Source organism: Dipodomys spectabilis, unplaced genomic scaffold (genome assembly GCF_019054845.1).
Source record: "Dipodomys spectabilis isolate Male_0828 unplaced genomic scaffold, ASM1905484v1 ptg000213l, whole genome shotgun sequence".
Classification (NCBI taxonomy): domain Eukaryota; kingdom Metazoa; phylum Chordata; class Mammalia; order Rodentia; family Heteromyidae; genus Dipodomys; species Dipodomys spectabilis.
In genome coordinates this window covers 807,314-824,792 of record NW_024870890.1, presented here as the reverse complement: position 1 = coordinate 824,792, position 17,479 = coordinate 807,314, and the positions used below count along the sequence as shown (strand labels likewise).

The window sequence follows — 17,479 nt, the reverse complement described above, 5'->3', positions numbered from 1 at the left end:
GTATAATGTCCATAGTAGAGAAAGTGAACCGGTAACTACTTACTGTATGGCTAGAACAGTACTGTGTTTACAACTACAGTGTGACAGTGTTTACCCCAAGAACAGTAAATCCTAAGGTTTCCACTTAAACATGAAATGAGCTGAGCTTTTAGTGACCCTTACTCAGTGGGACATCAATGCCAAGCTTGCTTCAAAAGGAAACGTAAAGCATTTTTGAAGGAAATTATCCAACCCCCTCCACCCCCCCACCTTTAAAACGAGCCGTCAGAAACACTTCATGAGCCTCTTTTCCCCCGTGTGCCTACAGTGAGGAAGCCGAGGCCTTGGCCAAGAGGCTAAAGTTGAGATTCTACAGAACCTCTGTAAAGGAAGACCTGAACGTGGCAGAAGGTAAACGTGCCTTTCCAACTTCCCCAAATGTATGCCTTTGTGCAGTTAGGAGTTTTGCTTGTCTTAGTTTCTGAAGTTCATACTCCCCTCTATGTTTCTGTAGCTCTTCAGCATGATTGGATTGTTTCAGCATTCCTTGGTAGTCAACAAAGAGGTAGTGATAATGACATTAACTTGTTTAAGAGATTAGAGGAATATTGGGACTTCTCAATCCAGAAGAATCATTTATTGGATTGCAACTAGTACTTGAGTGTTTATTTTAGCTAGTTTTCTTCAACTAATCTAGGTAGAGACTTTTTCAAAAATGAGTCAATTTAGTGTTGCTAAATGGTAATCACTATGCTAACAATGTCTACAAATATAATTTCCTTTCCTTACTAAATAAATACTACTTAGTACTTCTCAGGTGATTGCTGAAATAAATTTTGAAGTTTAATTTTTAAGTAGGGTTAGTACAGATAGTGTAATATGAAATAATGTTACATTTACCATAGTCAAATTGACCTTGTGTTTATTCTAGTTTTTAAATATTTGGCTGAGAAATACCTTCAAAAACTCAAACAAGTCCCCGAGGACCCCGAACTGATGCATTCAAGTAGTAACAAAATTGGTGAGTACAAGAACAAGTGCTACCTGTTCTCATTATTGCTTTACTTTTTTATAGTGTACATTTCTCTAAGAAATATGGTTTATGATTTTTAAACTTAGTTGTATCAGTATTTCAAGTTAAGTGTTTTCTTACACTGAATTTCCTACATTCGTTAGTTGCCGTGGACTCTTGGGGGGGAAAGGGGAATGGAGAAATAGGGGAGAAGGGGGAGAGAAAGAAGAGGAGAGGGGAGGAAGGAGAGAGGGGGAGAGGGGAGGAGGGAGAGAGGGGGAGAGGGGAGGAGGGAGAGAGGGGGAGAGGGGAGGAGGGAGAGAGGGGAAGAGGGGAGGAGGGAGAGAGGGGGAGAGGGGAGGAGGGAGAGAAGGGTACTTTTATGGAGGCCTCCTTCCCTGGAGGAGCTTCAGGAAGGCTATTCTGTGCACTTGTCCACGTCTCCCTGTGGCCAGCCTTTTCTCTTGCATGGTAAATGCAGTTCTCTACAAGGGTGCGTCAGCCTTCATGAAGTCCAGAGTGCTATCTGGAAGACTTCATCTTCATCCCATCCCCGTACTGAGTGACCCTGAGCGCACTCATCTTCTAATGTGGCTCTTCCTCGGTTCTGGCTTTTACTGCATGTGTCCTGCCGACAGACACCACAGATGTCTTGTGAGCAGAAAGCATGCGCAGTAAGCCTCTGCCTGCTCTGGTCTCCTTGGGCCACGCTCTTGTCTTGGCTACAGTCCTCAAAGCTTCTCCTCTCCCAGCATTTACCTAGTGTAGGAAGACTGTCTTGTCCTGGTGTGCGTCCTCACCCACTGTTTCATATGACCAGTTTTCTGGTTCCAAGCACACTGCAGGCTTACTGACTTGTGCACATGCACCTGTGGGAGATGAATGTTCTCATCCTGTGTCAGGGTATTTATTCTTTGTGTTCTCTCAGACCCAATGGAAGACTCAAGCTCCATACTTTCTTTTCTTGAAGGAACTGAGGTTTGAACTTGGGGTGTCACACTTGCATGTTGACACTCTACCACTGAACTACAACCTTTCATATTTTCTTCTAACAGAAATCACAGTCCATGGCTGGCAGAGGTCCACTGCACATTCTCCACCTAGGGTTTCTTGTTGCAGGAATTAACTATAATTGGTCCTCCTTTGAACTACCTATAAACCTAACATAGAATGGTCTCACACTTTGTTAGATTGTAAAATTCAGTGTGGACAGACTTGGTCCTAGACATCATTGTATCCTTGTAGTCTCTCTGCCTAGGGTTCCATGTATGGTGTTTGGTAGACAGTTCATAAATTAAAGTACATTTTGTGAATAGTACCATCCAAATAATTTGTAATTAGCCAGGCGCTGGTGGCTCACGCCTGTCATCCTAGCTACTCAGGAGACTGAGATCTGAGGATCACGGTTCAAAGCCAGCCCAGGAAGGAAAGTCTGTGAAACTCTTAATCTCTAATAAGCCACCAGAAAACCAGAAGTGGTGCTGTAGCTCAAGTGGTAGAGCACTAGTCTTGAGCTGAAGAGCTGAGGGACAGCGCCAGGCCCAGAGTAGAGGCCCCACAACCAACGAAAAAAATTATAATAATTTGCAATTAATTTTTAAATGATTTTTAGTACTGTTTTTAGTACTTTTATCTGTCACTTTTACCAGTAGATCATTTTTATGTTATACTAAATAGGAAAACTTTGTATTACTACTAGCTTTTGCATATGTAATATTAAAGTATCACAAATATTGTGTCTATATAAATCAAGTATTTTTGAGGTGGTTATATGATGCAAATAGGCAAAGTAATTAACACATTTATTGATGCCAAAATTCAAGGTAGATTCCACAGACCAGTATGTAGAGTACCCCACGATTTCAGTAAAAAATGGAGGGCAAAAAAGGTGCATTTCCTGTATATGCAGAGAGTCCCTGGAGACCTTCAGGAAGAAGTATAGCGTGTCTGCCATGGAGGAGGACATTGTTGGGTGGGGTGGACGTGGAGTTTGGTGAAAAGGAGATTTCACTGTGCCCTTTTGAACCTAAAGAGCATGTGCATCAGTTCATTCTTGAACATGGAGTCTTCACTGTGTTGCTCAGGCTGGTCTTGATCTCAGTGTCTCTCTGTCTCCTAAGTATCTAGGATTACAGGCACTTGCTGCTACCTTTGTCTTGTAGTAACTATTAAAAATAAGGCTTGTGCCTATAAAACAGCAATGCCAGCCAGGAAGTTTGGAGACCCTCCCTGGGGTGGGGGAGAGGAACGACAGAATCCTAAAGTGCTAAGCCCCGATTTCAACTCCCAGTACCACGAAAAGAAAGAAAGAAGTAAACCAGGCAAAAATGAGTTTGAAATGTACTGAAATGTACATTGATACATGAATGGACATGCAGAACATGGCAGTCAGTGAAACACTTCTTACAAAGGAACCTCTATAGTATGAATGAATCCCAGGTATATTCTGCAAAATGAAGAGCCCACAAATAGGACACAAAGCAGTGGGACTGTTGCCAGAGGCTGGGGGTGGGAGAGGGTGGGGGAAAGTGGAATGGAATTACAACTGGAAGTGTCGCTGTGGCTCAAGCGGTAGAGCGCTCGCCTTGAGCTGAAGAGTGTAGAGACAGCGCCCAGCCCAGAGTTCAAGCCCCAGGACCAACAAAAAAATCTTATGGTTATTATGATGCTCCATGTAACCCTGGTGTGTTTCAGAGTTGATCTGCTTTCCCTGTTTATACAGGTGTCTTTAATACATCTGGAGGAAGTCACCTGGGCCAGAATTCCAGTACCTTAAATGGCGGAGACATCATCAATCTCAGACCTAACAAACAAAGGACCAAGAAAACCCGAAATCCCTTTAGCAGCTGTAACATACTCTAAGATGTTCTAGGAGGAGCCAGGATGAAGTATGTTGACACATGCCACCACTGCCATATTTCACAAGCATCTTAGCCTCTGTGCCTAGTGGCTTCCTGATGGCTAGCAGATCTAAGCTCTGCTCTGCAGGGCTTCACAATGTGGTGTGGGACCTGTGGGAAACTGCCCTGTGGGCTTATTTTCTTATTTCTACATTAGACAAAGTTTCTCCTGTTGTTTTTTTTTAATGCTATAAAATGTCAAACAGGTCGTGCAGAATTTTAAATGCTGGAAAACATGAATGCCTAATTATATTGGAACTGATTTTAAGGAAAAAGCATTCTTTTCCTGCAATTGGTCATCTTCCTTTTCTGAAAAGCAGTATTCATTGTGAATACTTGGAGAACATAGTACTGAAAGGCAACCCTGAGTCTAGCCAGATGGCATTGGTATGTTTTTGGCAATGTTTTCATTAAATATTGGTAGAGGAAGGCATGCCGCTAGTTGGTCCTGAGCAAACTGAAAACATGTACAGTATTTAAGGTAATTAGATTCTAACTCATTCATGAAATCATTTGTGTCTTGTTTTATTTTCGAATGAGAAATTCTAGACAGACATTTTGCAAAATGAGCTTGAACTTAAAAATGCTTTGTGCCAAAAAAAAAAAAAATCACCTAATTCTTACAAGTGCTTTACTATCAGAATTCATATTGTTTATGATAACTCTTAAGAGCAGTTCTCTTCTCTGACAGGGTAGACAGATGCTGCAGCTTCTCCGTGGGGTCCTCACTGAAGAACTGTGCGCGCGCGCACGTGTGTGTGTGTGTGTGTTTGCATGCGCGCGCGAGCTTCCACACCTGTCAGCCAGCTGTGTGTGTTTGCGTGCGCGCGCGAGCTTCCACACCTGTCAGCCAGCTGTGTGTGCGTGCGTGTGTGTGTGTGTGTGTGCGTGCGCCCGCGAGCTTCCACACCTGTCAGCCAGCTCTGTGTGTGTGTGTGTGTGTGTGTCCCCACTGTGAGCAAGGTGAGCGTGAGCTTCCACACCGGTCAGCCAGCTGCCAGAGGTCGCCTAGCACAGGAGGCCTAGCAAAACGCATTGTGTGGCTGGCACTTTTTGCTGCTGACAGAATCCAATCTGGAGACCTTAAAATTATCGCAGCCATTTTTAAAAGTGCACAAAAGATGAACTTTAGTCCTAATCCAAGTTGTGGATTTCATAATGCCTTGCAATGCTGAAATCCCCTTCAGTTTACACATTTTTATATAGTTTTTTTCCATGAGACTTTCTACAGCCTTTGGTCTGCGTAGTGATCTCTCAGGAACTGCTGCCATCACATGATAGTTCAAGACGGTCTCTGAGGCCACACTGCCACCGCAGTGAAACTCTTTGTCCTGCTCATGGATGCTAGTAAAAGTGGAGGGACAGGAAACGGTCTGACACACACTGATGTGACCTGGGACAGCAGCCTTCCAAAACTGACTCAAGTCTGGTCCAGGTGGTTTTGTTTGTAATGGATCTGCTTTTCAGATAGCATCTCATTTTTACAAGACTTCAAAATATGTCAAAAATATTTTTTTCTTGGAAAATGTCATGAGGTCATTTTACATTTTTGTACTAAAATATGAGTGTTTTTGTATTTTCCTGGTATGTTTCATCCTCCTACTATTCCTTTAAGTCTCCTGTCTGGACCATTCTCCCCTCCTTGCAGTGAGGTTTAGAACAGACCGGCCTTTCCAGTGCACACGTTTGCTTTGAGGGCACCGCGTTCCCGAACACGTCCTAGGTTTATTTTGCCACACGCTCCCATCCCCACTGCTGGCAAGGGGTGAGCATGAGGGCTGGGGGCTCACCTCCTGGTGGGCACTGCTTTCTCCTCCCTTGAAAAACAATCGCTTTAATGTCTGCACAAAGTATATTTTGTGGCAAGTAATCTAACAGCCTTTGTTAGCAGGAAAGTCATTTGTTACATAATGTCCTATTTCATATTGATTAAATGTATGTGAGTAAAAGTATGTGCTACTTTTCTATAAAAATGTAATCCCTGATGATGGTTGCAATTCCCTTAAAAATTGAAATATAATTTTATGTCACTGGTTTTTATCTTTTTCTTATTTAACAAAAACTAAAGAGATCTTTGCTACACATTTGGACTTTTACTGTGCTATATTTCACACCTATGCAGTCATTAAGTAGGTCTGAAAATCAGCCACAAATGATGTTAGTTTCTCAATTTAATAAATTCTAAAACCTTCAAAATTCAATTTTTTTTTTCCTCTCTGACCCTTGAGCTATTAAAATAACCTTATAATTTCGAAAAATGTCTCTAAAAGCACAGGGGGTTGTGTATTTGTGTCTAGTCTTCTTGGTACTATCGCTGCTTTTTTAGCAGAGAGATACCTATGAAATAATTGCCACAGCTCAGAGTTCCCTAGGTTTCCTTTCTTTCTATGCTCACTGCCTATGAATTAAATACTATATCAGAAAAGCCCATAATAAAGCAATACAGCCCAACAGAATCAGGTTAAATGGTTGCCTTTAACACTGCCCAAAGTTGAGCACACATGTAGAACCTCAAAGTACAGTCAAAACTACCAAAAAGAGGACACATCACTGTCCACTGTGGGCCACAGGCAGGGGTCAAGGAACTTCTGAAGCGAACCCATCTGTGCCTGAGGGGCTGAGGTCTCGTTAAAGACCTCAGCCTGATGCCCAGCTGGAAGTGCAGCAGGAGCACCCAGCCTGAAACCCTGCTGGACTGCTGCCCTAGCTGGACCACCAGCGTATTGAATCAGGGCAACAGCATCCATACTGCACCACCATCAACCAATAGGTCGACTCTGTCTGCTTCAGCAAGCAGGAAGTATGCATATCAGACTACATAGAAGTTTTTCTTATAAAACTTGTAAATCTATTGCACAAGTGAACATAGTGAAACAACAGTGGACTAATACACTGATCACAAGGCTCTAGTGACCAGATGATTTACCTGTTTACTAGCTCATGCTCCTTTCTTCTCTCTTGAAGACCCCCGGGTCTATGGTAGGATATTGGTAAAAAGAATTTTAAAAATGAAAACTTGAGTCTTCTATATTTTTATTACTAATAATGCTTTGTTAAAGTAAGCCACTTGTATTCACTTGTAATTAGGCCCTCAAGCTTAATTTAAAATACACTATTTGATTAAAATTTCAGTGAAGATGATTTCCAAATCAAAAAATAAATGCATTTTAAGGTAGGATTGTGTGTAATGTGTATCACCAATGTAGAACTAAAATTTGAAAAGTATAATAGGTTTTAAAAATAACTGCTGGGTTGGGGCTGGGAAGATGGCTCAGTGGTAGAGCGCTTGCTTTGCATGCATGAGGCCCTGGGTTCGATTCCTCAGCACCACATAAGCAAAAAGAAAAAAGCCGGAAGTGGTGCTGTGGCTCAAGTGGTAGAGCGCTAGCCTTGAGCTGAAGAGCTGAGGGACAGCGCCCAGGCCCAGAGTTCAGGCCCCACGACTGGACCCAAAAGAAAAATTTAAAAAATAATAAAAAAATAAAAATAACTGCTGGGTACCGGTGACTACTCAAGAGGCTGAAATCTGAGGGTTGTGCAGTTCCAAGGCACCCAGCGTAGGAGAGTCTGTGAGATACTTATTTCCAATCAACTGGCAAAAAACCAGGTGTGGAGGTGTAGCTCAAATGGAAGAGAACCGGTCAGCCATAAATGAAAAAGCTAAGGGAGAGCTTCTAGGCCCTGAGTTCAAGCTGCAGTCCTGACAGTGGTGTGTGCACATGTACACACACACTAATCAAACTATTTGGTATTTGTATCTAGCATGCTAACATGCTAATTTTATTGATGTTGGTTATTTAGTGCACTTAACACTTAATAATATGCCCTAGAAATTCTTTTATAAACATGGATCAGTTTCCTAAACTGTTTGATGATGCTTGGGTCTTTGTGGCCGGCAGATACTTGTTCTTTTTTTCCTGTCTGGTTCTACTGCATTTAACAGGTGCCTCTGTGTCAGGCATCACACTCAGCCTCTGCACGTGCCACCTTCCATGCTTCCTCGCAAGTACTGCTAAGGACTGCACAGTGTCTGCTGGCAAGGGTGGGGCTAGAATCCAGCCTATACTGCCACTTAACTCCAGTTTTTTGCTTTGTCCATTTTCATTTTGATGCCTATGTAAGGAGACACAGAGAAAAATGAATTTCCCCACAACATTCTCAGCAATTTTGCCTATTTTGTGTATTTAGGTAGTATAACATTTAGCCTTCCAAAGGAATTATCACACTGTGTATCAGATGTATGTACCTCGTGTACCACAGCCATCTGAGACGTACAATATGTCTATTAGTTTAAACCAGGTCACAGTTTTCAGTTTGTTAAGATGCTCTGCTGTTTCCAGTGGAGCAGAAATCTCCAGCATGTGGCTGCCTCTTCAGGGTAAATTCTAAGCAGGGTCCCACACCAAATGCCCTCAGCACAGGGCTGTGCATGGAATCACCTGGCTAGTGCTTACAAGGGAAGGCTGTTCTGTGGGTGCACTGTCAGGAAGCCCTTGCCACAGCTGCTCACCATCATCACGCCCATGTTTCCCTTTCTCACTCCTATGAGAACTTCAGTGTGTCAGGTCCATAAATTAAAATACCGCTGGTTATTTATGTATGTGTCACGGTTTAAATAGGACTTTCACTGTGGCCTCCGTTGGTGAATCTGGGTGAGATTTGCCAGATTCTCAGTGGGTCCTTCTTGCTGGCTATTGCTACAGAGAGCCTATCCCTGAAGATAAAGGAAGAAGAGCCTGCCTAGAAGTACAGTCCCGGGAAGTAAGTTACCAAGAGATGGCAGAAAGGCTGTGCTAAAGGTGCAGCTACAGTCCGGGAAGTGCACAGAAATTGGGATGGGTAAAACCTACATCTCAATGCTCTTATTATCAGTCATCAATAATGTGGCTCACCCTGGAAGATCAGAGGGCAAAGGCAGTGCAGACCAGAGACCTTGGAGATGGAGGATCACCACTCTTCACGTCTGTGAAAAGAAATGGATGATTGCTAACCCAACTGCATTGTACAAGGCGGAGAAGACAAAGGTCAAGGAGATAGAGCCAGAATTGGTGGAAAGTGGCAGGTTGACTGGGGTGCATGTGAGCAGTGGGGTTGCGCAGAGAACACATGAGAACCTAGGAAATGGATTAATCACTCCTTAATTTTCACAATGAGGACATAAAAACATCTTCACTGGGTAGGGAGCCTTGTGGCAGCAGAGCTGGAGTCTGCAGACAAACCAGGAAACTGCCTGTGAGGTACAGAGCGTGTCATGAGTCACAGCAGTGTCTTCACTATGGTAAATCCAGTTCAGTAGCACTTGCCCAGAGATGTACAAAGCCAGGCTATTACCTCTCTCTCAATATGAATACAAGAAATGAGTGAGAGTGGGCGCCAGTGGCTCAAGCCTGTAATCCTAGCTACTTAGGAGGCTGAGATCTGAGGATCACGGTTCAAAGCCAGCCCGGGCAGGAAAGACCATGAGACTCCTATTTCCAATAAATCACTAGAAAACCGGAAGTGGTGCTGTAGCTCAAGTGGTAAAGCACTAGCCTTGAGCTGAAGAGCTGAGGGACAGCGCCCAGGCCCAGAGTTCAAGCCCCATGACCCCCTTTCCCCCCCCAAAAATGAGTGAGAAGTAGAGACCATGTTGAAAATGAACTATACAACTTGTGGAGGTGGACAGGTGGAAAAAACTGGGAGAGAATAAGGGGTGACTCTATCCAAAAAAAGTGTCCCCATTGCCTGATTTATGAAATGGTAAACCCTCTATAGCAGCTTTATAGTAAGTTTTTAAGAAAGAAATACTCAAGAGCAGTTGTGGAGAAATGGTTTAAGTAGTTGTGTAGCAACACCAGTATATGTCCTACAGTTGTTTCATTTATTACAGGTAAAAAGAGCAACGTGCGGGTCAACCTTGTTAGTAAAACAAGATGTATGGGTTAGAAAAAAGTCTAATGTCCAATGCTTAAACAGTATCAGTGAAATGGATGTGTGTTAATTACTGAAGACATTGTAAGTTGATATACTTTTATACAAAATATTTAAAAATGTTAGATGAAAATATATATACTCTGATTAAAAAACCCATGAATGGGAATTTATATAAAGATCAAAGAAGAGCAAAGCTCTATGAACAGAGCATGTTGTGGTAACAGCAACAGCGGGCAAACGTCCAGTGTGCGGGGAGTGGGCAAATGAGCCAGGGAGGCAGAATGGAGATCCAGAAGCTAACAAGCAGGCTTTGTTTAAAGAGGGGAGGGCAAGAGGAGAAAGGCAAGGCACCACACCAAAATGTTTAGAAATGATGCATTTGAGATTAAGTGTACATAATTGTTCATGATGGTGAAAGTGAAGGTAATTTTCTCATATTTGCTTCCATTTATATAAAAATACAATCACTAATTTTCCAATCTTTCATTCAAAATAGTACTTAACACAGGCACATAAAAGTTGAATGACAGCATGCATGAAAATGTTCTATGTGATTCCTCTGATCTTGCAAGCCTGAGTTCTTTGCTATGTGTGTGTTGCTCAAGACAAGGAGTTTCCAGTCAACCATATGCCACAGTCCAGAAGAGACAGTACAAGCACTATGTACAAGAGCAGTGTGCTCTTGCCCTGGCCAAGTACTACTTTGCCACATGCTATGTGAACATTAAGACATGTGACATGTAATGCTAGATTCTGGTACATGGCAATTCAATCTAACAACTGCATAATTAAAATCCTTCTGGGTTTAATACTTGCAAAACATTTGGTGTTAAAATAACTTCCCTCATCTGAAACAACTATTGGCATCAAATAAGAGGTTATGCCTAACATAAAGAACAAGTTGTCACCTGCAATAGTATTTTAGTATTTTGACAATATCAAAATGCCTCTAAGTTCAAAGACTAATTGAATTTGTCTTCATTTGGCTGTAGCATTTTGGAGCCAGCTCCTTTAGAATGCTCTAATAGCTTGATGGACTTATCAGAATTTTCGATATTTCTAAGCAGAGTCTCTAATCTTCTCTTAATTTTCTTCTGATCTTCAAGAGCACAGCCAATTACTATGGACTGAAACTTCTGGTCCACAGGCCCAGGGGGCACCTCAGATGAACATGCGCTGTAGAGAGACACAAGATGACTCCTGGCGCTTCCCAAGTCATCCAGAAACTTACTGACCACCTCATCTATGATCCTCGTGGCATGCTTGAGGGACTCTTGCTGCTGTGGACTTCTAATTGTCTCCACTGAAACTTCAACAGTGAGGGTCCGTCCCATCAAACGGTTTGCTGTCAGATTTAATTCTTCTCTTTCCCCTAAATGTATCAAGGTTTAAAAGACCCATCAGTAGAAGACATGGACTTAACATGACAAGAACATGGTGTTCATTAGCGACAAAACTTGTCGTCTATAAGCACTTCTCAGAATTGTTTAAAGCGAACACAGCATACAGGAAGAGCAAGGTTATAGGCCACCTTTCCTGGATAATCTTTACATGTGGACACCGAGCAGGTGTCCAAACAGGTCTGTGTGTCTGCACGCAGTGGCAGCTCTGCACTGGTAACATGATGAAGATGGGCTCAGCTCGGGGCTGGAGCAGGGAGCCACACCAGGGCTTGTGCTGGGAAAGGTGGTGATCACAAGTCCCACACAAGGACATGAGAGCTCACCACAGCACACTGCCCAGAGTCTGGCTGCCCAGTAGCAGTGACAGGCACTGACTTCATCCGCCCGGAGGGGTGGAGTAGGCCAGAGGTCCAGAGATCACGGCCAGCAGAAGGAAGCAAGGCTGCACAATGGAGCTCTACCAACATTTTTCAACCTACAAGAAGTCAGGAGTCCCCTTCTTGTCCTGTCCCACAGCTTCCAAATCCCCAGTCTTCAGCCAAGACGGTGAAGAGACACACTGACCCCTTTGGATGAGCAGCAGTTGTGGTCTGGAGTCAGACTGATCATTCACTCCACCCACTCTCATCCTGGGGAGGGCAGCGGGAGCCCAGGAACCCCAGTGCCAAGAGAGCAAAGCCTGTGTGTGGCCCCTTCCCCCAGGAGGCGACCAGGAAGTCCAGCGCCAAGGAGAGCAACGCCAGTGATCCCTTCACCCTGGCAGCCATGCACTAAGGAACATGGCTACAATGCAGCCCTATAGCCCCGATGGGTCCTCTGGTTCAAAAATGGTGCTCTTGGGGCTGGGAAGGTGGCTCAGCGGTAGAGCGCTTGCCTTGCATGCACGAGGCCCTGGGTTTGATTCCTCAGCTCCACATAAGCAGAAAAAGCCAGAAGTGATGCTGTGGCTCAAGTGGTAGAGCGCTAGCCTTGAGCTGAAGAGCTGAGGGACGGCGCCCAGGCCCAAGAGTTCAGGCCTCATTACTGACAAAAATAAATAAATAAAATAAAAATGGTACTCTTCTTTTCCTCCAAGTCAGGTGAAAACTCATCTCCTTTTGTCTTTCTTTCTCTGCCTCAACTCTCACCTTTTGCCTCCACTCTTAAATATCTTGCAGTCTTTTTTTTTTTGGTCAGTTGTGGGGCTTGAACTCTGGGCCTGGGTGCTGTCCATCACTCAGCTTTTCAGCTCAAGGCAAGGGCTCTACCACTTGAGCCACAGCACCACTTCCGGTTTTCTGGTGGTTAATTGGAGATAAGAGTCTGATGGACTTTCTTGCCTGGGCTGGCTTTGAACTGTGATCCTCAGATCTCAGCCTCCTGAGTGGCTAGGATTACAGGCATGAGCCACTGGTGCCTGTCCTGTCCTGCAGTCCTATAGCTTATAAAGACACTAAAAATGAATGAGGGAGTAAACCAGATGGCCTTGGTAGGTGTCGTCCTGGTCATGGCTGGGGGTGGGACCCCGGCTGGACCAGTGGCCGGGCAAGTGACTGCGGTAATGAACAGCTGCACCTGTTCTGTTCTCGCTCCCTCTCCACAAACACGACAGCACGCTCGGGGCTGGCTCTCACCGTCGCTGATCTGCCTCATGTCCTGGCTGTTCTGGATGCTGTGAATCATCTCCAGAAGCACTTCCTTCTCCTGCTCCACTGCAGTTGCTGCTTCCCTCAAAGCCTCGACCCTGTGCGAATGAGGAAAAGCAGACGGTCAGCATGTGAGCCATCTTCCTCAACCTTCATCTCTTCATCTACAAGTTCAAAGATCATTAGGAACTTCAAGTTTATTGAACTTTGTTTAGACACTTATTTGATTTGTAGTTAATTGTTCATTCCATTGACTCTATTAGTTTTTCTAGGCTGACAATCAGAAAATAATTGTCAGAAGACAATTGTTGTTTCTTCCCAATAAAATAATTTTTCCTTTATAGTACTGACTAATGGTACTCCAGCACTACATTCAACAGTGCTGATATCTTTCCCCAAATCTAGAGGGAAAGTTCCCATAGGTTTGTGGCATAAATCTTACCTATAAATAAAAGCCTAACTATAAAGCCAAGTTTTAAGTACTTCCCTACCATCCTTCAATCACACACACACACACACACACACACACACACACACACACACACACACACATACACACACTACATACAGATACCCACACCCAGGCACTTAAAACTAGGCTTTAGAATCACAAATGCAAGAAAAGTTCTCTATAGGGCAGTTTCTCACGTTATAGAACTTGTCAGCTTTTATAAAACAAGATAGTAACAGAACTATCCTCCATATTTGCATGATCCCAGAAATACAGAGGATCCAATCCAGACTGCTGCCTTAAATGGGCACAGAAGGAACAACTTCACCGATGTTTTAGTGTGTGCCAGTTCCATAAAAGGGCCCTTCCTTCTCGGCCTGGCCCAACACGTGCTCTCCCCTATAACCGTCACCCACCTGTTATACCCCAAAATAGCATCAACAGGCTGGGAAGGTTACAGCAAGGCTTTCTTCTTTGGGATAGAAAATATATGTGGAACGTCATGTTTATAAGAGCCAGTAAGCACAAAGAATTGCTAAGAGTCTTACTTGACAAATTTGACTGGAAACAAACATAACATTCTGTAAAATAATAGCCATGTGGAGCCAGTCCCTCACCTAACACGGCTCCGTAGCCACTCCAGCGTTTCTCATCAGCAAGCCGGCAGTGGGACAGGAGCCCAGTGCATGTGAGAGAGACAGGTGTCACGGGATCGCAGTAAGAACACTACCTATGACTCTACAGATAAATGACAAAACATCCATGTGACTGATAAGCCATTGCTCAAAGAAGTCATTAATTTTTGAACAAATATGAGATGATCAAGAACTGCATAATGTTCTAAAATAAGGTTTCATGCAGCATAAGCTGTCATAGTGAATTTTTGGGATTGTTAAAGAAATAGAGACATTAGGAGACAGTCTAAAAAAATAAAACTCACATATAACAAAGCTATTTGGGGCTGGAGACACAACTCAGTGGTAGCTTGCCTAGCATACGCAAGGCCCTGGATTTGATACCAGGCACTCTACACACACACACACACACACACACACACACTCCACACACACACACACACTTACCAGGCACTACACACACACACACACACACACACACACACACACACACACACACACACACACACAGAGTTATTAAAGGAAATGAGAACATTTATGCTTTGTGGTGATTTCTTTGGGTGTTTTTTCACAACTCTTTTTTCCCTTGGTACCAGAATTTGAGCTCAGGGCCTCATGTTTGCTTAACTTCCTTGCTTCGCTGGAAATGTACCATTGAGCCATATGTGGAGCTGTGAATTTTGTTTTTTAAAGTCTCTAAATCCTGGCTCCAAATCACATTCCTCCAAATCTCAGCCTCCTGAGTAGCTGGAATTACAGATGTGAGCCAACACTTCTTTACATATAACAAAAATTACCAGGTGTTTACAAGGGAACTTTAAAAAACACATTATGTACACCTTTTCCATTTGACAGTAAAGGCAGAATGTCACTCTTTGGCATGTAAAGATCCCAAGCTACTCTTGCACACATTATGTATATCTTCCCCATGTGACAGCAAAGGTAGGCTGTAAAGATTCCAGGGTGCTCTTCACCCTGGGTGGCTTCCCCGTAGCACTTCTCTGCTAGCTTCTCTGATACTAGCTTTCAAAAACCTCCTACTCCTGCTCCAGGAGGCTCGATTTCCCTTGAGGAGACCTGTGCTTCCTTTGGTGCTGCTCCCTCTATTTAGTGTAGGTACCACATCCCCTGTTCAACTTTTTCTTTTAAAAGCTGATCCTACAGTGCTGCTTTAAATAAGTGCCTGTTTAAACAATACGTGTACTATTTAATAGCATTTCTTCCCCTAAATTCAACTCATACAGATTTTGTTGTTCATGGCTTCTCCACTGGTTTGAGATCAAGCACCAGACTGTGTGTCAGTGTGAGAAACCTGACATCCACACAAATGTCCCTTGATGGCAAGGGGCAGCCAGTACTACTAACAGGTCCTGGAGCAGCCACGTGTCCATATTGGGAAAGAACTAATCCTCACATGCAGACTGCCTGGCCTGTGCTCCTGAAAAACTGCATCAAATCATCAAGAAGGCTAGGACAAAAACACCTTAGAAAATTCACAAGAAAAAACCGGAGATGCCTCCTTGTGTGTCCCAGGTCTTGGCACCTTACAAATCTCTGCAGCTGGGGTACCGGAGGCCACCTGGTAGGTGGTGGACAGAGGTGCAGAGGTATTAAGGATTCAGCTCATAGGCTGTGCAGTGCTGGCAGCTGCTACTCTCAGCTGTGTGACTTTGAGTAGTTAAGCACTGAGCTGCAATTCCTCAGCTATGAAACAAGGGTGATAAGGATCGGGGCTGCACTTCAGAAAAGCAGGCAGAGTAACACAGGACTGACTGGCATGTAAAACGGGTTAAGATGTATGATGTGCTGGCATATACTAGCTTCATGACAGTTACTCCACACTTCCATTATGAACACAAACTCACCCTGTAACAAGAGGAAGTTGAAATGGAGGGAAAATGGCAAATGTTTATAATATGGATTTTTTTGAAAAAGAATTTCCTTAACAGATTTTTAAACTTACGGCGCATTTATTAGATAGTCCTGTATCCAAAGATCTCTACCATGTTCACTTAATGTTTCTGGCAAAGTAGAACTTTTGGAAGGCTTTCTAATCACCATGTGTTAACATTTCAGCTTTTATTTCCCATCAGGACAGTGGTGTAAAAGGGGATGTTGTGTGTCCAGAGCTACTCATTAGTAGTCAGGCCCGAGGGGAGCCCTGTGGGCCTGCGGGCTCAGGGCCCTCACTTCTAAGAGGCAATGATAGGTGTGCCCCTCCTGCCTCCAATGACAGCATGTTGTAAACTGTAAACTGCAAGCTGTTCTACAATGTCAGCGCTGAGTCCTGGAGCCCAGGCACACCCTACCAAGGAACACAAAGGACAAGCGAGCACCCTCGGCCTCGCCTGCCACCCAACTCTTCACGTCCTGGCTGAGCAAATGGCTGACCAGAGGAGGAATGGTGCAGGGAAACTGGGAAATGTTCAAACAGCCAAAATCCCCATCCTCAGGCGCCAGCAAGTTCCTGTTCAGTCTCCAAACCATCCGCAATCACCCCGGCCGCGCGGACGCTTCCCACGGGTCCTGGGGGGTGCTCTCTCCGCGAGTGGAGCCAGCTTCACAGCGCCCCGCGGCCGCGGGCAGCCGGTGCGCGTGCTCCGGCTCCGGAGGGACTGGCGGCCGAGGCTCGCCCTGGCAGGGGCCCTGCCGCCAGGGCTCTCTCCGGACGCCGGCGGGCGCCGCGGGCGCCCAGCAGGAGCGGGCTCTGCAGGCCGGTTCCGCCTCACGCAGCCCGAGGCAGGCAGAGGCCGGGCGGGCGCTGCGGGCGCGGCTCTGGCCAGCCGCGCGGGAGGAGGTCGGGGCGGCGGGGCCGCGCGGCTCCGAGCCGAGGCCCCGGGCCCGCCCTCCGGCCCTCCCCGGCCCTCCCGCGCGAAGCCCTTCGCGGCCGCCCACCTGAGCTCCAGCTGGTCCAGGCTCTCCAGCAGGCGGCCCGAGCGGTCGGCCATGGACGAGGAGCGGCAGAAGCGGCCCTCGTTGGCCTTGGCGTGGATCTTGGCCTGAGCCATGCGGGCGGCCGACTCCGGCGGCGGCAGCGGCGGCGGCGGCGGCGGGGGGAGCCGGGAGGCGGGAGCGGGAGCGGGAGGCGGGAGGCGGGGAGCTGGGAGCAGAGCCCCGGGGCTGCGTCACCGGCCCGCCTCCCTGACCGGACCGGGCCGGGCTGGGCTCTGGAGGGAGGGAGGGGGGAGGAGGGGGGGAGGAGAGGAGGAGGAGGGGGAGGGGGAGGGGAGGAGGAGAGGAGGAGGGGGAGGGGGAGGGGGAGGGGAGGAAGGGGAGGAGGAGGGGGAGGGGGAGGGGAGGAGGGGGAGGAGAGGGGGAGGGGAGGAGGGGGAGGGGGAGGGGAGGAGGAGAGGAGGGGGAGGAGGAGGGGAGGAGGGGGAGGGGAGGAGGGGAGGAGAGGAAGAAGAGGAGTAGAGGAGGAGGGGGGAGGAGAGGAGTAGAGGGGGGAGGAGAGGAATAGGAGGGGAGGAGGAAGAAGAGGAAGAGGAGGAGAGGAGTAGAGGAGGGGGGAGGAGAGGAATAAGAGGAGAGGAGGGGAGGAGGAGGGGAGGAGGAGGTGGA

General features: G+C 45.9%; 2 protein-coding genes across 8 annotated transcripts in view; one reads left to right on the top strand and one right to left on the bottom strand.

Annotated features, from left to right (window-relative positions):
* The window catches only part of Rab23 (RAB23, member RAS oncogene family), a 40,707-nt gene extending 34,615 nt beyond the window's left edge, over window positions 1–6,092 (top strand). For 5 of the 7 annotated variants that reach the window (XM_042696964.1, XM_042696963.1, XM_042696962.1 and 2 more), the window contains 3 exons: window positions 308–390; window positions 911–1,000; window positions 3,714–6,092. In XM_042696964.1, coding sequence (XP_042552898.1) covers window positions 308–390; window positions 911–1,000; window positions 3,714–3,853 — 313 coding nt within the window. In that variant the 3' untranslated portion in view covers window positions 3,854–6,092. The remainder of the gene's footprint in view (window positions 1–307; window positions 391–910; window positions 1,001–3,713) is intronic. The other 2 variants (XR_006150187.1, XM_042696965.1) reach the window with 2 other exon arrangements.
* Window positions 6,093–10,162: 4,070 nt separating this feature from the next.
* On the bottom strand, window positions 10,163–16,968 carry Bag2 (BAG cochaperone 2). The gene is made up of 3 exons (XM_042696950.1): window positions 16,814–16,968; window positions 12,821–12,930; window positions 10,163–11,176 (listed from the first exon to the last, which is right to left on the bottom strand). Exons 1-3 carry the CDS (start codon window positions 16,924–16,926, stop codon window positions 10,767–10,769), a joined length of 633 nt encoding a protein of 210 aa, XP_042552884.1. The 5' UTR covers window positions 16,927–16,968; the 3' UTR covers window positions 10,163–10,766.
* Between the last annotated feature and the right edge of the window lie 511 nt (window positions 16,969–17,479).

Coding starts and splice junctions, on each gene's coding strand:
- Bag2 (XM_042696950.1), bottom strand. CDS start 16,926: ATGGCTCAGGCCAAGATCCACGCCAAGGCCAACGAGGGCCGCTTCTGC. Junction 12,931..16,813: donor CTGGACCAGCTGGAGCTCAG/GTGGGCGGCCGC, acceptor TCATTCGCACAG/GGTCGAGGCTTTGAGGGAAG. Junction 11,177..12,820: donor CATGAGGCAGATCAGCGACG/GTGAGAGCCAGC, acceptor TGATACATTTAG/GGGAAAGAGAAGAATTAAAT.